Consider the following 23,735-nt stretch of genomic DNA (forward strand, 5'->3'; position numbering starts at 1 on the left):
AGCTTATCCTAAACACAAGCACAGCAATCTGAAAGAAGATTACTGCCTTAGGGTTTCTTTTTATAAAATTTAGCTTTTAAACAGAGGAACTTATACAGCATGTAATTCGCATATCAAAAATACGTTAAGCATGGCAAATAACATTATGGGTATCTACCCTTTTGTACTCTGGTTTCGAAGTTTGTTAAAATTCCACATGAGTTCTCACTTGTACTGAAATGTCAGATTAGTTACTGAAGAAACATTCACATTACTTGGTACTTTTTTGTTTGTTATCAGTAGTTGCTATACAGGGTTCCAAAACCACCTCCCCCTTATCGCTGATATATCACAGTGATTTCTCACTTCTACTGGCGTAATGAACTGCACAATGAAGTGATTACTGCTAGAAAGTAACACAAAATTGACATACAAATTTTGAAAACAGTTCCCTCTGAGGTATTTTTCATTGAAAAGGTCCATTCAATTTTAATATAATATTTAAGTGTTCTTTTAGAGATGTCTTATAAAGAGCCATCATTATTTGACATTGCTGTAAGGATGCAATAAGAAAATCCTTATGACAATGAAAGTGAAATGACTCAAATATTAATATGTTTTTTCCAGCTATATCAGCTGGGCTAATAGAAGATTATTACCTCTCCAGTAAAACTTGTGGAAGAAAATGTATAGTGTTTGCACTCAATTGTTACTAAAATACCTCAACCTTGATTTACAATTCCTTTTTGTTAGCCCATATTAAGTCCTTCCTGAATCAACTCTTCACATACCTGTTTATATTGCTATTCTTATGATAATTAATTTCCACCGTATTCTTCAATCTAACAGTTCGTATGAATTTCAGTCTCCAACTGCAAAGGGTTATTGGATTACATTGCACTCATCACCCTCCTCACCTGCCAACACAATTATCTGGTCTGCATTTTACAGAAGTGGTAGATGTGTTTCTTAATTTCAAACTCAAATGGAAGCATCACTTTTACAAGAAAACAAAATTTAGTTGCAATAATCACTGGACATATAATTAAGGCTTTATTTTTAATTCTCTCATTTTCTTCAAATAAGCTTGGTCTCCTAGGCATCCATACAGAATGAAATACAGAAACAAACCCACTTTAAACAAGTATCTTACTTTACTTAATACATAAAGTATCATTACATGGAAAGAGGGAATTTTCATCTGTCTACTTTGTTTTCTAGATCAATTTTCATTAAAGCTTAGCAATTTTTAAGTTGTTGGTTTGGGGTTTTTGTTGTTGTTGTTGGAGTTTGGTTTGGGTTTTTTTGTTGTTTGGGTTTTTTTTAAGTTTAGTAACAGCAATTATTCAAGTTCTAGGGAAACATATAATGCCTACAGGAAAAACAGACCTGAACTTTTAAGCAGTAAAGGATTCTTCTGGGTGCAATACCTTGTTCTTTCACTCTTAGGCACTTGCAACTTCTTCCTCCGACACAAAGGAAAATTGCTAAAAAGCCACATTAAATCAAAGAGCATTTTCAAAGTATTCCAACGGTGCAGGCCGTGCTCAAAGTGAAACCGGACACCTACAAGACAAGTATTTGCACAGGAAACTCCTGACTGCAGGAGAAATGAGAAGGCCCCGTGCTCCCACCACCCCAAGAGGGGAAGCCTCAGCACCCCAACCTCGGGCTCCCGCGCAGGCTAACAAGCCTGAGATCCAAAAACCACCAAACCCAACAAAACAAAAGGCAACAACGCAGCACATGCCATACAGGCGATCAGATTTGAGGTAGAGGGAAACGATTTGATTTCGTCTTTGGGCAGCCTGTTCGACCTCACTGAAAACAAGAGAGGCTTCCTGACTCCTGCGGGAAGATGCCTAGGTATATGGTCCACTTCTAAATAAATCACCCAAAAGGAAATTAAAAATACAGCGATAGCCTCGAACTGACAAGGAAATACCTTAAAACTCACACTTTGCATTTTATCTGACTTGAGATATATGTGAAATAGGGGAAATACTACTCAAATTTCCCCCTCCACCCCAAAGCTCTGACACTTGGCAAAGGAGTCTCTCCTCAACCAGCTCCTTAGCCATGCAATAGCGAGTTCCAGTCAGAGGCTGAAAGCAAAGCCACTTAAGATCCGAACACCATAAAAACGACAAACATATTTCTAAATACTAAAAATACTGTTATAAATAGAAAATATATAAACTGATATACAGCTTACATCTCTCTTTTTCCACTATATTTGGTTTTAAACATGTAAAATACAATTCCAGCTTGCATTATCTGTTGGCAGGTTCATAACTGTTTTAACGTTAGATATAATATTTAATATTTTGCTTAAATATTTATCTTTGCTAATTTGCCTTTATTCACAGCATCCCATGGAGTCAGAATGTAAGAGTATTACTTGCAAACATTATGTCAATTTAATACAGATGAAATTGAGGGTAAGTGACCTCTTAGCCAGCATGTGCTTCAGCCGCCCCTTCTAACAGCAACTGAGTTCACCGCCGTTTGCTGCAGTCTAACTAGAACGTGATTTAGCATCTAGGGCTTATCTACAGCTCAGAATAAAATTAAAATTTAAAAGCAATGTTATAGGTAGATATATTTAATCAAAAAATGGGTTTGATCTTGTATTTTAAAAAAGCAATAACTCTAAGAAAGCAGAATCATAAAGGATGGAGACATTTGCCTAGAAAGTTGCTACTTAAATGCGTTTAACACTATTAATAGCATCAAATCACTCCTGTCCAACGGACAGGCCAATGCACTTCTGGAAGTTTAAAAGCAAGCCTGTACAAACAACAGAAAATGTTTCAGAAATTAATTCCAATGGAAAACAAACTCCTGCTCAGCCCAGAGACTCATCTCAGGGCAAAATATTTACTTAGAAATGTATACAATGTGTGATTTTTCACCTCTATTTCCCAGCCTCAGACATACTGGGGCAGGGGGGCAGAGACTGCAAGAACAAAGTTGGTTCAAAGCTTGCAAATGTTGGCAGATTCAGGAAAAAATGGAAACCAGCCTACTCCCTGTATCTAATCCCCCTGATCCTCTCATTAGATGATACAAGACAAGACAATCCTTAACATTTGAAGAGTCAACCAACATTTGCACAAAGAGTATTTAACAGTCTAGAACAGTTATGGTATCCATGAAACAAAAGAAAAAATAATCTGCTACTTGAAAAATAAAGTCCACCACTGAGAAAACAGAAGAAAAGCATCCCTAAAATTAATACATCTTAAAAGGTATGGAAAGAGTTCCTTTAGGAACGGCATGTATCTTTAGCATTTGCTTGGCCTATTTTTGAATTAGCACATAAAAAATACATAGATGTCAAGATTTTTAGGTATTATTAACCATCTAATATTATTCTTCAAGATAGAAAATTACTTTTAGAAAGATGGAAAATGCAGAATCAGGCTCCAGTACTGTTATTTCAGTAAAACACAGAAGAGTATTTTATAGACAATCTCAACTGTTTGTTCACTATGTCACATTCTTCCCTTTCAATGTAATTACAGACTACATATTCAATGTAAAAATATATCAAATCATAACATACCAGAGGCAATTACCCTTCACTCTTTAATGAAAGATTAACTTAAAATTTCTGACATCAATTCATATGCAGAGCCACCAAGAGCATGGCCGAGACTGCCAGGATGTGGACCAAAGACTGCCTCAAGGTACTTGCGAGAGGAAACACTCATTACTTCCTTGCTTTCTAGGAGCTGAGAAAGCAGCTTCTAAGAAATAGATTTTGAGGTAGAAAACTACATGCAGGCAACTGCCTGAATAAGCAAAAGTTCACGCTGTTCCTGTGATTCTTTCCCTGAATACATGTCGTATTTTAAGAGAGGAAAAAGATTTTATTGAAAAAGAGGTCCATCTCTGTTTTATTCCCCATGTTCATGTGTCGGAACTCTTTATGCTTGATCCTTTTAAAAATAAAAACCCCAAAACCGCTTCAGGAAAGCCAAAATAGTCTCTTACTGGTACTTCAATACCTGAGTGCAAGTGCTGGCTTGTCTGATTAAGTAACCTGTGGAGTTCTTAATAACAAAGACAATTATAATTCCGTTTTCATAAGAATCAGTTAAACTATGTCTTGAAACTACATACATGAAAACTAATATTCAGATAGAAATGAGCTATTTATAAACTTCAACTTCAGTTACTATGAGGGACTGGACAAACTACTTTATGTTCTTATTTTTTAAGGTATACAATCTAAATTATCTTTTTGATGAGGTTATCTACAGTTGAAATGCCATACATTTAACAAAGTCAACTACCTTTTTTTTTTTTAATCATTATCGGCAGATATCACTACCGCTTCTCTTGGCTTGGACAAAAATTCTCAGTAACCTAATCAGAGCAACTTTCTAAAAGAAATTCTATGGCTTACAAAAATCAGATGCACTACGAAAGCGAAAAAAAGAGTGAAGGTATTTTAAACTTCGAATTAAAATTCTAAATATGAACTACTTCAAATTCTTTTAATGAGAACGTCCAAAGCTCCCAGCACACTAGCAGGAACCCAGAAGCCGAAGCAGCATCCAGGACTTTCACGCCCCCCCCGGCATGCCCAGGAGCAGGGCTGCAGGAACGGGGGTGACTGCCTGGCCACAGCAGCCCCACACCACTGCAGTCCCTCCAGCCGTCACCCCGTACGGTGAGTGGGGCTGGCAGCACCAAGGCAGGTTTCTGCTGGAAACCCCTCTGTGTCCCATCAGGAATTTTCAAGGAATTCATTCAAATCGATTACACAAAACATCCCACAAAAGAAAATGCCACCCATGTTTAGATCTGAGCATCACAAATAAAACTGACTGTAGCGTGCTATATCAGTTAAGAAGTTTTTTACAGCTTACCCACTTCCCCCCGCCCTTTTCTACTGTAATAGCACTACCAGCCTGCCTAAACTATTCTATAATAACGCCAGTTTTGAGCTCCTGATGCACTTTAAGATTTGAAGGTCTGGAGAAGAGCTTTCAGTGTTCCTGCTCTGAATATTGAAGCCTAACTTTGGTGTCCTTATTAACTCAGTATCATCACTCCCCACATCTAAACTGACACCAATATGTCCACATTCACTTCCCAATTTATACTATAATGCAGTGTCAGAACTAATTTTAAGCCATTTGTTTGCCAAGCAACGTTTTAGGGGTTCACACATCTTCCCTGACAGCTTCTACTCTACTGCTCCCTGCAGAAAAACAAGTACCCATTATGGTCTGTGTAGCTTATGCCATGCAAAGAACTGCAATCTTCTTTTCTCTCCTTTTGAGGCACTGGATTATTTTGTCACTACGTTTATTTATGCTCTTCTCTTACCTCTTCTCTATGAAAGAGCTTTCTCTTTACCCAGCATGGATATAATAGCTGTGATTTTTTTAATTAGTAATACTTCTCTCCTACAGAGCTTTACTCACAATTTCAAAAGATTTTTGTAACACACAGTAATGGAAATCTCGCACTTTTTCTCCAGTATGTGATGCTATTCTGTTGTCAAAGGCGTACTTGGAGATATTCGAAACTCTTCTCAAGATCATCATAGCATTAATGGTTGAGCACACAGCATAATCCTCTATTACAGCTGGTCGAGATACACACAAAAAGATTTCATTACTTTTAATAATAAAATTTTATTTCAAAATATAAAAATCAGCAGAGCATTATCTCAAGATGTGGCTTAGCCACATCAGTGCCTTATTAAAAATACAATTCATTTCAGCTATTGAAATGCTTCTCAACCCTTATCCTCCCACAGTTATTAGTGTCATATTTTGTGGCAAGCTTGAGTATTACCTTTGGGGTACTAAAGGAATGCTTGATATCCCATTTCTTAATAAGGTCTTTATTTTCTGATTATATGGAAAAGACGATGCTGAAGTGGAGATATTCATCACAAGAGGTAAAAGGTCCAAATATATATGTCCTATTAAATGACAGCACCATCTTAGGCAACACCTCTTTTCATTACCTATCTCCAGGCACTTCACAGTTCCATAACCCATGAAGTATCCTCTCCTTTAATTTAGGGAAACTAAGGCACAAACACTAACCCACTCAGATTTACAGCCCTCACAACCCAGTTTCAAATACTCAGTACTGAAATAAGAGTCAGTTTCTCAAAAGTTAAAATTTTTTAAGAGCTCAGTACACAACATACTGGACCACTGTGAAGATTAGTGGCACCATGGCTCCCAGCAGCAGAACTTGCACAGATCGAGGCGTCTACCCACTGCTTACATCGGAGACCACAAACCTTACCACCCTTGGTCATCTGTACAGCCTACAATTCAACACCATTAAATGGGCTCCAAGTCTTCCAGCACGCCTACATGGCCAGTACAGTGTCTTCCCCATCCCACAACATACTACAAGAGCTAAGCAGCTCATATGAGCTCCCTTAGATTCAATAAAGAGGCATCCCTATGACTAACATCACTTCTATCCCAATTTAGGAGGTGTGCCCAGGAAAGATCTAACATATTAACAACACACAGTTCATCGTAAAATGCAGGAGCAAGAGTCCTTTACGTTAAAGGAAACATCACAGGGTGTTACTACATAATTTTATATGGAAAATTAGCATAGTCCTTGAATTTAGCTCTTACATCTCTTCATCAGTGCTCTCTTCATCCTAAAACAGATTTAAATCTACATTTCTAACCTTGCAGAAATGACCCTGACTACCACGTAGTCACCGGTTTTTATTTAGCTGAAAATACCATATGAACTCAGTTGCTTGTGAATGCTTCAACTAGAAAATGCGCACTGTTCAAAACTGTAGAAAAATAGTTACAGGTACATCGTGTTTATTTTGAGATGGGAAAAACTTCACTGTATAAAACAAATTCCCTAAATATGCCCCAGATATTGATTTAAGATTTCCTGATATTCAGGCAGATGTCTAAACAAAAACAAGTATTAACAGAGATCAAAACAGTAAACACAAACACACACACAAACTAAAAAATTCCTTTAATTGGTGAAAAACCTGTATTCTCTTTTAAAGAGAATAACAAAAGGGAGGTTTTTGGAAGGGAAAAGAAGAAAATCCCATCTCTCTTCAGTGGCACTGAGCATCAGTAACCTCCAGGTCACCAGCAACAACCGAAGGTAGTTAACAAATGGCTGCTGTTCAGAGTCCTAAGGAGTTAGTTTTCTAGGATCACTCTCTGTATAGCAAACGAGCAAATGTTCACAATCAAGAAAAACCTATTAGAAATCCTATTCTTGGCAGACTCAGTAGAGAATAATGAAACAAGACTAACATAGGAATTGAAGGATTATTCACTGTCTAGCACTGGAATTTTTGACACGAAGAAGAGAGAAAGTAAACAGGATGTGGTGTGAAACACTACGTTGCCGTATTTCTGAAAGGGATTTCCTGGTCAGAAAAAAGTGCAACACAGAACATGCAGCACACGCTGGTACATTCAGTATCACCACAGAACACCAGCCTGATTGCACACACACCACGCAAGCGCAGTGGCCATTTGCCTGGCATGTTCTGGATGTCCAAAAACTTTCAGAACAAGTTGCCAGACATCTGGAAACGCTAGACAAAGGGCTAAAGCCCACAGACTCTTCTCACGCAACACTGCCAGGTGAAAAAGAGGGCTATCTCCAATGAAATCTGGATGTATGACAGCCCCAAGTATAATTCATATAGGGTTATTAAAGAATAAATGTTCCTTAGTATCCTCCTATGTAAATACTATTACTCTAAGATAAGGATGCCTAAGGGTGCCTTCTTCCTGCTAAGTGTAATTGGTTACACTTATACAAGTCCTAAGCAAGCAACAGAGGTAGGCATGTAGAAGGAAGATGAAAAACATGAAAAGCAATACAGGCAAATAAAAGCTTGTCTAAACATATGTAGGTTCTTGCTGAATTGTTTTGGAATAAGAAACTTCAAGTATGCAGGAATTCAGGAGTAAAAGCTCCTTGCCCCTATTTATTGCAACCCACAGTCACAGAGGTTCAGAGGATGCTCTTAACTGTAAGTGACCATTCATCCCTAATAGTCCATCCAGAGTAATAAAACAAGGAAGTAATGTAAGAAGAGGTGACATAGAATAGCAGAAGTAAAACCAGAAACTACAAAATCTGTCCAGTGAGATAAGTAAATCTAGTACTGAATAACTAAGAGCTCCGTCCTCTCTGAGCACATTATTTCTCTTTGCTTAAAAATTCTAAGAATTTTACTGTCTCTGTCACTTGCATGGTACAGCAAGAAATGCTGTGCTGGAAAGGCTGAATTCTGCATGCTGCTCAAAGTTATTTTTGTCACTCTTAAGGCTGCTAAGGAAGGTTTGAAGTGTGACTATTAATGTGCTGCCTTTTAACTAGGTTTTGGGTTTGGTTATTTTTGTTTTTTAATGTATGGAATAGGCACTCATCACACAAAATAACTTTTTGATATGCAAATTCGTGAATGCTTTGACAAAATACAAGAAACGAAAAAATCCAAGGAAAATACACCCCCCTGTAAGAGCTCTAGTATTGTTTAGAATTAATATAATCCAGTCATAGGTGCTTTTTTTCCTGACGGGAACAAAGATTTTTCTAAAAACAACCTCCTTCCTATGACAGCATTATGCCAGAATCAACAGCATCTCCAAGAAAAAATAAAAGGTGGGCAAAAGTACAGAAGAAACAAAGGGAAAAGGTTGTTCTCTGGCAGTATAAAGTAAACGCCTACAATTAAAGTTAACAGGATGAAAGGTAAAATACACATATGGGACTGAAAGACTTTTTGCATAGGTGGAAGAATACAAAACCTCTTTCTTCCAGAACAACATATTCAGTAACCTGTGTTGAAGTTGTTGGCTCCATGGGAAAGGGCTCACATCTGAAGTATCATTCTAGGTGATCTCAAGAGAGGTCAAGCACTCAGCTAACACAGACACTTACTAAGTGCTCCTGGCAGGGAAGCAGGTAGTACAATTTGGGTGGGATGCTCATCGAGGACAGTGACACGACAAGGCTGAGCCCATCTAAAAGCTGCCTAGGACCACAAGGCAGAGGCCCCGCTGAGGCCACACGGTTCACTCATTACAGCTCTGCTCCCTGCTCGTCCCCTGGTGCCACCTCTGGATTCCTGTCTGACAGCACAGGTACACCAGCGCAGCTCTCCAACTCAGGAGAAAGCTATCCACCTTCTCCGTCAGGATAGTTTTCTCATGGATTAACAAATCAGACCAGCTCCCTGTGCAGTCGCACAAACACCAGAGCCAACGCAAGGGAGGAGGAAAGGAGCCCCTTTCAGCAGCAGTGAGTTCAGCCATCTCATGTAACTGCACCCTCAGACTAACTTTCAACTCGTTCCTTCTGCACACTGTTCTACGTCACCATTTCTCACTGCAGCAAAGCGACATAAAATGCTTAAAATTGTTGTTAAATCTTCAACAGGTAAGCAGCATACAAATCCAAACAAGCCTACCTGGCTCGTTTTGAAACTTTAGCAAAGATTTTACAAGATGAGCGTACATCTGCATCTGCAAAAAAACTATGGGGCGTACAGCAAGAATGTGTTCAGCCTCTCTCTTCAGTCAATCTTTGACCTTGTCACAGCTGTTATTTCAGTGTGTACTGAATGCAGGTTAAAACAAGAATGTAAAAAAAAAAAAAAAAAAAAAAGACCACTGACAAAAGCCAGCAAGTCCCTGTAAGGTATCTGTGCCACACCATGGACTACCTGTTTTATTTTGTATGTATAAATGGTTTAGATATAAACTATGACAGAAAGTTTGGTAAGATTTTGAAGTGACCTATCTTTTCATATGTTTATGAAGTTTATTTAATCCTTCTATGCCTTTTCTTAGCAAGTGTTCTAAATATATTCAGATTATGAGTTTACCTCTCAACATTTGAAATAGTATGCCATGGGGAACTTTTTATAGGAAATGTGTTTAACAACAAATATTGGGTTTACCTCTCAGAACAGTTTCATTTGATGAAAGAAAATGTTCTATGCTTTTCTAAAACACACTATCTGCACTTTTAGAGTTTCTATAGCTATGCAAAAATCCATTATAATTTAAAACTGAGCCTTAACTAAATCACAGTTATCATACAGTTGTTACAATAAGCATTAGTTTGACAGCTATGCAAAAACACAAGTAAAAAAGTCATCATAACCATTTATCATAAAAGTTAACGTCTCCCACTTACTTAACTTTGTAGATGAACTACCACTGTAACTAACTCATTATCTTAGATTAGCTGCTATAAATATAGGCCACAGCAATCAAATGTCAATGTTATCTATTGTAAAGAACCATCTTGAATTAAATGACATAAACACCCTTATGTTTGGGTATGGCAGAGACGGACAAAGACTACCAGGCATAAAGAAACATCAGAGACCACGGCAGTTGCCATAAAATTTAAAACAACAACAAAATAATTGTGACTGACATTCAATCACATGTAGCAGAAGATTTGAGTCCTAGAGCTGTGGTAAAAAAAAACAAACAAGAACAGTGAGGTGCCTCCACTAGTAAAAAGCCTTCTCTGAATGAAATCCTAGAAGTACCCCCAAGTCAGACACATACTCAACCAAAAACCTCATCCGTTATCACCTATCTCCGTTTCTCTTTCCAAGCAATTATGACAGTCTCTCAAACTACTACGCGTTCACCTGTTTTCTGAAGACCGTGTTTTTCTCAAGCAAGTAACAAACAAGTGTGACATAAGTTATCTGCTACTCAATACAGGACTAGCTTTAGACCATGCCACAAAAAGAGAGAGTTTCAGCACAGAAGTAAGGTTTTCTAACAGCTACAATAAAAGGTCAGAAGTGGCAGTGTGCCTGTACAACCATCAGAAATTCCTTCAAGATGCTGACAGCCTACGTAAGAGGTGTGTGGGGGCAAGGGGAACGCGGAGGACAGGAGCACCCCTTTCAGCGCCCTGCTACAGGGCTGCTGTGGCTGCACTGTCCAAGTACACTCTTCTGTGGGAGAGATTTCTGCTCTGTTAATGCAGTGATTCAAGTGATTTCCATCAGCTCCCGGCCCCGTTTCACTATCTTCTCCTATTCCATGAGAAAAGTTATGTCACAGCAGGCCTGGTAGCAATGTCCTTATAATACTTCACCACACATTTCCTTTCAGTTGATAAGAATAGTGCCATTGCACAGACAAAACAGTGCCTGCAAGAAATAAGGAGCAGGATAAAAACCAGATGGCTGAAGTTAAGCGCAGGAAGACAGGAGCAACGCTTGTAGGGAGGAGAAATCATTTTGATGAGCTGAGACTGTGAACATGGCTCTCCACACAAAGGGAACATACCCTGCCACAACACAGCCTGCAACAACATAAATATGAAATGAAATTTGAATGAAATATTGTTATCTGTATCACCTAAAGGCTGAATTCTTTTCAAGCAAGTACCAGATGAACATGACATACATTTTTTTAATTCAACATCAGGCTAATGCAGCTTCAGCTGTTTAGATGACTACCTGTCAACCATAATCAAAACCACCATTTTGAAAAATGTGAAGTGATCTGTAACACAAGTCGAGAACATTGACAGCATATTCTCTTACAGTACATCTATACCTTCACTGGCTTGCTTTCAGGCTGGTACAAGCCTTGGCAGCGACAGGCTTGACTCTTACATCCCAATTCCCCAGCAACTGGCTCCATCCATCCAAAGACAAATGTTATCAGTGACTGAGGAACCAGAAACACCTATGTAAGCCCGACATGGTTCTAATCTTTAAATCCTGCTGAAGATAAGGCATTCTAATTCGTACTAAAATGAAGTGAACTCTTCAGAGCCCAGTACAGAACTTCAAGTGCAACATATGATCCATAGTATTTTCCCTGCCCTTGCTATGTCAAAAAAAAAAAAAAAGTTAAAACATTTCAGTCAACACAATTCAAACGTATCATCTGTTACCATATACACAGCCTTGAGATGAAACTTTTAAGAACTGAAAGCAAGGTCTTCTTGACATTGCTTCCTAAAGTATAACATAAATATTGTCATATCAAGAATGGATTCAGTAATAACAATTTATCTTTTAGATTAACAATTTGATTGGTAAAGGTAGCAGGCATTGATCCAATGAGCTTCTGCACTGTACTTGTCTTGGGACTGTTCTCCATGCCTTTTCAATTAAGGAATTCCCAAAATATACAATTAACATTGCATTAAGATAGGAGCTATTAAAAAGATTAAAATTTTGTTTTGAAACCAGGGGATTTTTTTTTTTAAATACAGAAAATAATCATAAAGCAGTTGCGCTTCTTCTAAGATCTCAGAGGGATCCACTCTTGCTCCTGCACTACATATTCTTAAATGACCTGGAAAATCCAAAAAAGCTTCCTCATGGAATAGATTGCAGGATCCCCCCCAGGTGATGAGAACTGGCGAAAGCAATACAGAAAGGGTACATCACTGACTTCCACTGAAACCAAGAGAGCAACATGACCAAAAGTAGTTCAACGATTGGGAAGAAAGATTAGAAGGAAGAGCGCTTACTTTGCCATGTAGGCAACTCTGCAGAGAACCTGGCTAAACATAGCTTCATGGGGCAAGGTTTTGGCCAAAAAACCTAGCCATCCTTGCAATTCTCCGTGACACAAGGAATCTAGCGCCTCACACCCCAGGGAGGTCCTATTACCTTCTTACTTAACATTGAATTAATTGCCTCTAAAATGCAGTATCCACAATTCAGGAAGGGTGACAACAAATTGGAGGGGATCCAGAAGAAAGGCTGAATAAGTGAAAAAATAAAGAAAGAAAGAAAATAAAAGAAAGCCTGGTAGCAAACTTCAGAAGATTACTTATTTTTCTTAGGAAAAAGAACATAAAGCAAGAAATCAGTAAAAATTCATAAGAATTCATACGTGGGAAAACATGAGTTATAATGGGATTTTCAGCGTCAATGAGGCCATAGCAAGATTCAGTGGCTAGAAACTAAAGGTAGCCCTCTTCAGATCAGAAATAAGAAATAAAATACAAACCAACCACTTGTATACCTTACCGAGAATTGTGCTGAATTTTGCCTCACTGGAAATTTTTAACTGCACCTTCTAAAACGTAAGCTCTAGTTTCAAACGCAGATTGAAAAAAAATTTAAAAAAAAATCCTATGGCCTGCGTTATGAAGAGGTCAGACTAGATGATTGCAACAGTCCTTCTGACTTGATAATCTATTAATCTTATCAGAGAGATCAGAATACACGCCTGACCACTTTCAGGACCGTATGCAAAGTCATCTATAGGCGCACCTATTTTGACGCTGTATTTTTAGCCCGAGACTAACTTTTACCTTTAAACGTCGTCGAGATTGGAACTGCAGATGTATCGAGCTAGAGGCATAAAAGGCAGGCGATATCAAAAATCTCATCACCTAGAAAATACTCCCTTGAGTCGGCAGCGTTATACAATCAAAACGCAACCCGAAGCCAATGAGATACCCTGCATTTTTTTCCCCGCTTCCCGGAACTTTACAGAACTCTCCGTGGGACTGAATCGCTCCAGACAAGTTTTAGCTGAGAAGAGGAGGCTCCGCACGCCCGAGAGCACCGCTTTAGAGGAAGGAGGTTCACCAGCCTCAGCAGAGCGAGAAACAACGACGCGAAGAAATAAAAGGCGAAGGGGGATGCGAGCGCGGCGCCGGCCGCCGCCGCCACCACCACCACCACCGCCGCCGCCGCCGCCCCGGGGGCTGCCGTCTGCCGGCGCGGGGAAGAGGTCGCCCGGTGCCCCGGCGTGACACGGCCCCGCCGCCCGGCCGGGAGGCAGCATTGTTCCGGCGGGCAGCGCCGGTGCCCGCGGCCCCGAGCACACGGAGCGCTGCCCCCTCCCGCCCCACCGCCGCCCCCGAGCCCCGCTTCCCTCCCGGAGCCGGGCAGGGACGCGTGAACTCTTGAACCCGCGTCGCAGCCCAACGCGAGCCTCCGGGGCGGAGAGCAGCGGCGGCAGCGCGCCCCGCGCGGGGAGACCGCCCGCCCCGCCGCCGAGGGCCGCCGGCGCCCGGGGACGGCGGGGAGACCGCTCCGGCCGCCTTCCCCCCCCCCTCCCCCCAACTCCGCCCGGGCTCGGCGGCCGTGCCCCCCCCCCACCCTCACCCCAGACGCGGCGGCCCGGCGGGACGCGGCCCGTTCGCCCGCTTCCTCCCCGCCCCGCCACAGCGCCCGGCCTCACCCGCCGCTCCGCGCCGCTGGGCCCCGCTCGCCCCCGGCCGCGCCCCCCCCCTCCCACCGTCCTGCCTCGCCCCGCCGGAGAGGGCCCCTCGCCCGCCTCGCCCCGGGGGGCGCCCGCGGCCCAGGCCCCGGCCCAGACCCCGGCCTTTCCTGCCGCAGCGCACACACACACACACACACCCCTTTCCCCCGGCGGACCCTCCTCACCTGGGCTTGAGGCTGCCGGCGCCCCGCTCGTAGGCCCAGGAGGCGGCGGGCTGCGCGGCGGCCGGGGCCAGGGGGTCGGCGAAGCTGGGGGTCGTCGGGTAGTTCCTGTCCATCATCGGGGCAGGGCGCGGGGCCGGGGCGGCGGGGGCTCCGCTGGGGCCCTGCGCGCAGGGCGGCGACGGCGGGGACCGAGCGGGGCGGGTGGGAGCGGCCCCCCCCCCCTGCCTCATGCGGGGCGGGCAGCGCCGCGGCCCCCTCCCCGGCGCGGGCCAGGCCGCCGCGTCCCGGCCCCCCTGCCCTGGCCCTGCCCTGCCCGCGCTCCCCTCCCCTCCCGCTCAGCGGCGGGTGGCGGGCGGGCGGCTGAGGGGAGCTGCGCACGGCGGCGGGGGCTGCGCGGCGGCCAGGCGGAGACCCATGTCGGGCTGCTCTTTCCCAGGATGCACCTCCCCCGCCAGCGCGCACTGGGGCTCACGGGCTCCGGCTCCGTGGCCGGGGGGCAGGGAGGCCGCGGCGGAGCGGGGGGCCGCCGCCAGCAGCAGCGCCGGCGGGGGGGGGGGTGGGGGGGGGGTGGAAGGAGGAGAAGGAGGTCTGTGACTTGGGAAACGGGCGGCCGCGGCCTGACGGGGAAGCGGCGGCGGCTGGAGGGGAGCGTGGCGGGGGGCGGTAGCCGCCACCGGGGCGGGGTGGGGGGGGGGCCGAAGGCGGGGACGGCCGGGCCGGGCGGTGAGGCGGGGTGGTGGTGGAGGGCGGGTGAGGGAAGGCCGGTTTCTCGGCGGGGCCGCGTCAAGTGAAGCGCTGGCGCTTTGTTGGAGGAGCCGGGGCGGGGCCATCTTGTTCCCGCTGAGGGGAAGCGGCGTCAGCGGCGGGCAGCGCCGTGGGCCGCGGACTCCGGGGCGGCCGCCGCCGACACCCAAGTTGGAGGCCGAAAGCCGCCTCAGCCGCCCCGAGGCGGCAGGTTGCCTCACGGGGAGCGCATTGTAAAGCAATTTGTTAGGGCGGCTCTCCCGCCCTGCCCCGCCGCGGGGGGAGGCGTCCGGGCGGGCGGGAGCGGCGTCACCGTCCGGTGACGCCGCTCCCGCCCGCCCGGACGCCTCCCCCCGCGGCGGGGCGCTTCGACCTGCCGCTCTCCTCACAGAAAAATTAAAAGTGTGTGTGGGATATGAAATAGAAACTCCCGGCGATGGGCGCGGGGGCGAGGATTCGGGGGGCGTGCGTGTCACCGGGAGAAGCTCAGCGCCGTGTTTCCCCTCAGGGCGGCCCAGAGCCCTTGCTTTTGCCGCTTCAGGCTCCTGTGTGCCGGTGCTCCGGTGGTTTAGGTTGGTCATGGCTCTGAGGATGCTTTACGGAGGTTAAATAATATAAAAGCACAGCCCTTTAGCTATTTTTTTTTTCTTTTTACAAGCTAAAAGCTTCTTTTATATACATTTATCTATCTATATCAGAGCTTTACAAAAGATTTGGGCAGTCCCCATCAGTAAGTCATTGCAGGCCTGGAGCCTGAACAGGCCAAAAGTCAACCAGCAAGAGGAACAGACAGAAAGAGTATTTAGAGCAATCTAAGCTACCTAGTGCATAGAGAGTAAATTCCTGTATCTTTGGCTGTGTGCTAGTTAAAGTATAAGCAAAATGGGCATCAGCTGCGCAGAACAGGGTGGAAGCAAAGGGGACATCCCATGTGCAGCAGGGGAAAGCGGGTGAACTGTGGTGTCTTACTTTCCCTGCAGGTTGAAGGTATGCAGGCTGAGATGAGCAGAGGAGTGTGCCTCAGAGGTAAAGATGAAGAATATCCCTTTGAAAACAGGGTGACTGCACCTGAAGGCATTGCTCCAGAAGGGGAAGGTGTATGCCAATGAGTAAGTAAGTCTTTTGAAGATTCAGTTTGTAGTACTCCGGGCAATATCAAACCACAGAGTGAAATGAATTTTGTAGTGAAATGCAGAGTTTAGAAACTTAACTACAGCCAATCAGATTAGATGCTTAAAAAAAAAAACAACGGGGGGGGGGGAGGGGGGTGAAAAAGTAGAGTGGTCAATACTAAATGAGAAAGCAGGAGGGTAAGAGACTTTAGAAGGAAAAGCGGAGGTTCTGCTTTCCTCATGCCTAGTTTGAAAAAGTAGCAAAGTCAACTATAGGAAGAAATGGAGCCTTGGATCAGGAGGGAAAGGTAAGTATGAAAGTCCTCAGTGCTGACAAGACTGAGTGAAGTCACCCAGGGGCTGGGGCAGAGGGAGGAGGGATAAGAAGAAGAGAAGCTACCAAAGGCAGAAACCAGCAGGGTGAGTTTTCCTTGTGTTTGCATAAGTTAGCACCTGTATTGCTTGCAGCTGGAAGAGAATATGTGAGGGGGTGGGGGTGGGAGACCTCCTTCCCCTGGGAAACAGGAGGGTTACTGGTTTACATATGAACGAGGCATGATGACAGCAAATGACTCTAGGTTTATGCTAACGATGAAGCACTTGGGCTGCTGTTACTATTGGAAATAGCATTTCCAGTGGTGAAGAACCTACAGGTTTTGATTTCTCTGCAGGATCTCCACTAATCTCTGTTACAATATTACACTTAGAGTGCACTGTTTTCCCTCAGGTGGGCCTGAGGGAAGGGCGATACATGGACCGAAGTGATATAAAATGCCTTTTCCACTTAGCTATAGTGTTTGGTTATCTATTGGTGGGGAGCTACTGTAAAGTTTCTTGCCACAAATTTGGAACAACATATTAATAAATTCTAAAAATGCTACTGTTTTGTTTGATTTTTCTCAAAGAGTACCAAAGAGTACTCAAAGAGAACTTCAAAGAGTACCATCATGTTGTCTATTTTCATTACAGGATATTTCCCTGAAGAGAAGGGGAGGGTGTGTTAATACTGTTAGATATGTGGCTGTAAAATCACGTTACATGAGAAATCACAAACAACAAGCACCATTCCAGATTTACAGACAGGGAAACATACGCAATTAGTTTAGACCACTAAATGAACTAATTGTCAATATACCACAGACACGGTGTTGCCCTGAACACTGTTGGAGTAGATCCTCTTTCTTGTAATCAAATAGCGAAGTTGAGCAAAACAAATGGTGACAGTTGTTGTTAGGTTTAATTTCTTTTACGTGGTTTTAATAGAGGTGGAATAGACTGAAAACTTAATTGCTAATGTCCATAACCACCAGATAAAGTTAGTTTATCCAGTGGTTTGCTTTTCCTGTGTATGAGAGAAATCTACTTGTCCAGAGACCAGCCAGTGAGACTTCGTCAGTTTTCTTATTTAACTGATCCCTGCTGCTTGTTGCCATCCTCTGTCTAGGAAAGCTACCTCGAGGTTTGTGCATTTTATCTTTTTGTAACCAAAAGATATTTTGTAACATTGTTCTGTAAGACAACAAAAGAGTCTGTTTAGAGTAAGTGCTTTTACAGTATCCTGGTATCTGTGATACTTATAAACAGCTTTTTTGAAAGATGTCAGTGATATAAAAAATCCTTTGATAGATCCTGTTAATTACATGTTCTTTTAATGCATAGATTATAGCGTACCTATTAAGATGTGTATTTAGAAATCATATTAGATATGTTCATGATTCTGAATATTGAAAATATTTTGATTCTTGTGTTAGTAAGGAATGCTTTTCTTTCAAATGCAGCAATTACTTGCTGTTTAGAAACTGAACTTTGGATGGGCTTTAACACCTTTCGAACTGCAGTTCATAAGTAAGTGTCTATAGCCAGTAGTGATATTGTATGTGCTTATCTCTCAAGTCAAGAATTTAATGTAATAAATATATTTTGCTGAAATATAAGCTAATATAATTTTTCACTCTAAGAGCAAAATCTTAAATTATAGCACTGTAACACAATCTGTGCAGCATACCAGCCTGGGGCAGTACTGAATTTTTGATCCTCATTTCTTTCCCTAAATGAAGAGTCTCTACTTGGAAAAATAATGTAACAAATCCTTTACAGAGTCAAAAATGTCATGGGATGGTTAGAAGACAGATTTAAGTACTTAAGGTAACACTTTAATGGGAATGGTCTGCTTAAGGTCTGAGGAGTGATCTTGAAAGCTGCAGCATGTGCTGCTGCCTACAGGTGTGGTCCTGCGGCAGGGCTGGGCTGTGCTGCCTCAGCTGCTTGGTGACACCCAAAAGAAGAGGCTTCACCTTTCCTTTTGCTTGGTGACACCCAAAAGAAGAGGCTTCACCTTTCCTTTCTCCTTCCTTGCTCCGCCCTCCTGCTTCTAGTGATGCGCTCTGGCCACAAGGTGAGCGGTAAATTCACTCCACTGGCAAAAGAACATTTACTTTTTTGCCAGAGGTCGTTTTTCTGTAATTTTGCTGAGCTGAATCAGCTTGCTTTGCATCAAATGAGTGCTGGCTGCGAGCAAGCAGTGGTAGTGTGCAGCCAGAAGCAGCTGGGAAGGGAAAGAGATGGCAGGAAAAAGCAGAGAACTTTTACTTTTGATGATGAGATGTTGACTTGGCTCATGGTATATTCAGTATAGAAGTCTCTAGAGTCTAGGAGTGCTTGGGGATATACCTCTGTGGACAGTAATGGGCTTCTCTGCCCATGTGCCAGTTCAGCTGAAATCAAGCCAGCTCTGCTGCAGAACTGTGTTAGCTAATACACACTGCCCCTTAGGGAAACTTTCCTGTTTTCCTCTTTCTGTTTAAATAATTTAATGTTACACAATGCTGACTGGCAATATTGCTTTTTGAGGTCTAGTTTTATGTTTAAAGTGACTGCCAAATTAGTTGGCAGTTTTCTGTGATTTGATCATAATTAAAACCAATATATCAGTCACAAATCTAGGGCCAGAATAATGCTCCAATTCATGCTTGGCATTGATTTATTTATTTGTAACTGATTTATTTATTTATTAACTTCTTTGTTGTTTAGTGTGCTGCTATTATTACCCACGTTAACAGAAAAATGTCAGCCAGTGTTTGAGTGTGATTATTTTGTATGTCGTACATGTACAAGACTGGCCAGGCAGAAGGCTACATGGTATGTTACAGCTTTAACAGTACCAGAGATGTTAAAATACCAGGATAGCGCCACTGAAAGTCCTTGTGCATACGGCAGCAGCTGTTGCTGAATGGGGTGATTCTTCATAGGGCCAGCTTTTGGCTGTGCTTTTGGCATCCTTTTTACTGCAGGTACAACAAACCTGGCTCTATGGGGCTTTTCCAATGTCTATCCCCATATGCCCTCTTCTTCCGTAGAGGGCATTGTTCCCGTCCTTTGCTTTTCCATAACAGATGATGCCTGGTTTTGGTCTTGTCTTGGCTCTTTCCTCATGTTTAAGTGCCAAAATATATTTTTGTTCTTGCATTAAGAGGTTTTCAGCTAAAGCTTTAAACTGTTGGTTTTGCAGCAAAATTCTTGGTATGCTTCAGGGCAGTTTTTGATGGGCTGAAAAGAATCATGGAAGAATAGTCAGATGCATATGCTGGATCAGCAGCTTCAGCTGTTGTTGATAGAAGAAAGTAGTTAAAGGCATGGCATGTGGTTAACACTGCAAGTCTGAGATTACAGCTTGGTTGTTGAAAGTGGACGAAAAGGATTGTATTTCAGTTCATTATAATACTTTATTTTGGAACTATCACAGTATCATAAATAGTTCACTACCATACACAAACGTCTTGGTGGTTAGCTTTCAGTGGCTAACCATTTGTCAACCAAAGCTCTAAAAAAACTTAACAGTTAGCCTTGTGCTGAAAGAATGAATCTTCACAATTGTTTGAAAACAGTGTTTCAGAGACTTGAGGACATTCTTTTTTGAAAACTAATGTTTCGAAAATAAAACATTCAAATAACTTGAACATGTCTGATGAGTTTGAAGAAGTTCAGGCCAAAGCTGAGCTGGGTCTGACTTACTAAAATTCTAAAAAGAGTGCAAAATAAAATTTCTGCAGTGTCTTTCTCTGTTGAATGCTGATGGACACTAAGCATCCACTTACAGATCGTGGATGCAGCACCTTTGTGCAGGCTTATTGTATGTGTCCTGCTAGGCTGTGGTATCTTCGATGAGCAGTAATGGGTAAGTAGATTGGCTATTGTGCAGTAATAACATGAGTCTTGGTTAGGCCTATTATTAATCACTGGCTGGTTTTTTTTTTGTTGTAATTGTGATTCTGACCAAAGCAGAAAATTGCAGTTGCCTAACAGATTAGATTTTGCATTTAATTTGGCACATGGCCTCTTTAAACATAAAACTAGACATTAAGAAATGTGTAAATAGGGAAGAAAGTGCTGCCTTTCAAAGAACACACTTGATCTTGGAGCCTCACAGCAAATACTCTTTCTTTGCATTTCTTTACATATACTACTCTATGCATTTATTTGATAAAAAGCTTAAGTATATGTACAAACAAATTAAGCAAAATCTTCAGAATTCATTCTGTTGAACTAAAGTTGATCTATGAAACCATGGTGCTTCTCCTCACATGGCAAGAGATGACTGAGCAGGGTATAAAGCTTACTGCAGCAATGAGACGGAAGGCCTTGTTTCCTTCACTTTCTCAATACTCCTGGTCATGTGGTTTCACACCTTCCAAGGTGCCACCACTGGCATTTGTGTTGATTCAACTCACCCGCTCATAAGAAAGCTGTCTGCTTTTTTGCTGGATGATTTATGAAGGGATCCAGTAAGCAACAGAACTGGTATAAAGTAAGTGGGAGAAATGACATGTAGGAAAAAGAAAACTTAAATAAAACCTTTGCTCTTGAACAAACTCATAGTTTTAACAGGCAGTATTTTACTTTAACTCTTACTAGATATTTTCCTTTGTATCATATCGGTGCTGGGTATTTACCATTAAATACTGGATATTTATGTGTTCAATACTTAGTAGTTGCTGATCTTCAGAGAAATTAAAATGAAGCTGCTTGAACAACTTGAGCGATCACAGGTGTTTCTTAATTCCTAAATGAAGTAGGCAGTGCATCAGAAATTTAAAACCTGTTATAAGGTCTTTTCAAAACTTGTGTTTAAGTGCACCAATTTCTAGACTGAAACACTTTTCCTGATCCTTTGAAGTCTGGCTGCTTCCTTTAAAGTATGGACTTCTAGAAGCTCCCTGAATATAGACAGCAAGATGCCTGCATCTGATGTCCCATTTTGTTTGAGTGTTTCTGTAGTCTAAGCGCTATGCAAAGAAAGCAGGAGGGAAAGGAGGGGCTAAAGGTCTTGCTATATCTACGAAGAGATTAGGGAAGCTGTGCAAGAAGAGTGGTCTTCAGAGAGTGGAGAGGACCAAGTGCTTGGGAACCATGTCTAGGGGAAAAAAAACCAAAAACAAACAAAAAACCAACCCCCACCCCCCAAAAAAAAACCCAAATAAAGCAGCAAACAGGGGAGCGTGTGCAATAGCAGACTATGAATAGACACAGAAAAAGGAGTCAGAGAAGGAAAAAAGTTCAATAGCAAATCATAGGTGGAACAATAAGAAAAGAAAAAAAAACCCAGAAGGAAGTGAAATGTAAAGCAAAAGTAGTTAATCTAGCTATATGTATTTTCAACATGGACAAAATTTACTGCATCAAAAATAGTCAAAATACGTTTGATACTGTTCTGTTATTTTCCATATACGGAATTGGTGTAGTTGCCATTGTGAAGTTATGTAAAAGATAACGTATTTTATGGTAAAATAAAGAAATGGTGTCCACCTGGTGAAAATTTGGGAAGGTTAGTCCCACTGGGATGAACAGCAACCTAAATTGTAGTTTAAACGCTAATGGAACTACTATTGCTTTCCTTGTTGGTACATCATAGGACCTGCTGTTCCCAGCTGGAGCTAGTCTTTTGCTGACATTTCAGTATTTTGCCAAATTAGTAGGGCAGTTTTGCTGTAATTGTTTTTGACATTTCAAAGTGAATGGGCTGGTTTTCTATTAAATGGACACAGAGATTAAAGTTGAATGGGAAATTTTACTAGTCTGAGTTTTGGCTAGGTGGTTTTTTGGGTTTTTTTTTAAAGTACTGTCAAAATGCTGTAAATTTGTTCAACTTCCATGTAATTTTCAGAATTGTTGAAATCCAGTAGATAGAACATCCTCATTTTTGTACATGGGAACTGTATAGCTAAAGTCATAATATTGTAAACAGATGACATAAAAGACCTTTTCCAAAGAACTGGGATTCTTATTTTCCCCAAGACTTTTAATGAGAATGAAGCATCTATATTCCACCACTTGTATTCCAAGTCTTAGTTCAGTTGACTGATTAAAAAGCTTCATTGACTGTTCAAATGTAGGAGGAGATTCTGTTATCCTTTGGAGAGTTTTAACCAGCTAGCTCAACTCCTCTTGTGTGCTTTTTTCTCCCAACCACAAATCTGACAACTGTATTCCAGTGGACAAAACAAGAGTGGCTTAATGTAGTGTAATTCACTGTGCTACAGGATTCACTGTATCTAGCTGCCCTCATCTATCCCTCCTACCTTTCTGCAGAAGTTTATTCTCGTTGCACAATGTGTACTTTCACTTCAGATTGAAATCGCCATTACCAAACGAGAAAGTCCTGCTGCTTCCCACATTGCTTTTGCATGCCTGTTCTGGTCCTCACTGGAGTGGTCTTGCTCACTTCACTAACCCTAAGAAAGTGCTATTTTTTGGTCACGTTATTGTGTTAAATCTTCACACCAAAGGTCTGGTGAAAGTCAAGGAGGATGGAAGGGTACAACACCTGGTTAAGTTGGCTTGTTTGTCTTGAATTCAAGTCTTCATCTTCAGTGACTGCAGTTCATGAACTGTAGCAGTGAAGTAAGAAGCTTCTGTCCAGAGTAGAAATTGCCAATGTTAAAGAAAACGAACCATGACCCTTTTTCTCTGTCAACAGGTGCTACGTGGCATGAAGAATCATAGAATGGTTTGTGTCGGAAGGGATGTTTAAAGGTCGTCTAGCCCAACCCCCCCCGCGATGAGCAGGGACATCTTCAAGTAGATCAGGTTGCTCAGAGCCCCATCCAACCTGACCTTGAATGTTTCCAGGGATGGGGCATCTACCACCTCTCTGGGCAATCTGTGCCAGTGTTTCACTGCCCTTGTCGTACAAAATTTCTTCATCTAGTCTGAATCTACCCTCTTTTAGTTTAAAACCATTTCCCCTTGTCAAGTTTGACCCATCTTTAAGAGGGCACGCTGTTACCAACTTCATTGAAAAATAAAAAAAAAAAGTTGTCAGAGGTTTTTTAACTTTTTATCATAGGCTAAATTAGCATTTTCTCTTTTGCTATGATTAACCTGCATAAATGTTTATTTGGAAATTGTTTTACAAAATAATATAGAGACTAGCAGAGTTTATAATATTGCTACCCATCACCCAACAAAATTACAGCACTTAACATCAAAGCTAGAATTAAAATATAACCCAG

The 23,735-nt window shown here is 42.3% G+C and overlaps 1 protein-coding gene across 1 annotated transcript in view; it reads right to left on the bottom strand.

Annotated features, from left to right (window-relative positions):
* The window catches only part of QSER1 (glutamine and serine rich 1), a 47,006-nt gene extending 32,084 nt beyond the window's left edge, over window positions 1-14,922 (bottom strand). Inside the window, exon 1 of the mRNA XM_049820418.1 lies at window positions 14,372-14,922. Coding sequence (XP_049676375.1) covers window positions 14,372-14,601 — 230 coding nt within the window. The 5' untranslated portion in view covers window positions 14,602-14,922. The remainder of the gene's footprint in view (window positions 1-14,371) is intronic.
* Window positions 14,923-23,735: the final 8,813 nt, after the last annotated feature.

The sequence above is a fragment of the Accipiter gentilis genome, chromosome 17, assembly GCF_929443795.1.
Source record: "Accipiter gentilis chromosome 17, bAccGen1.1, whole genome shotgun sequence".
NCBI lineage: Eukaryota > Metazoa > Chordata > Aves > Accipitriformes > Accipitridae > Astur > Astur gentilis.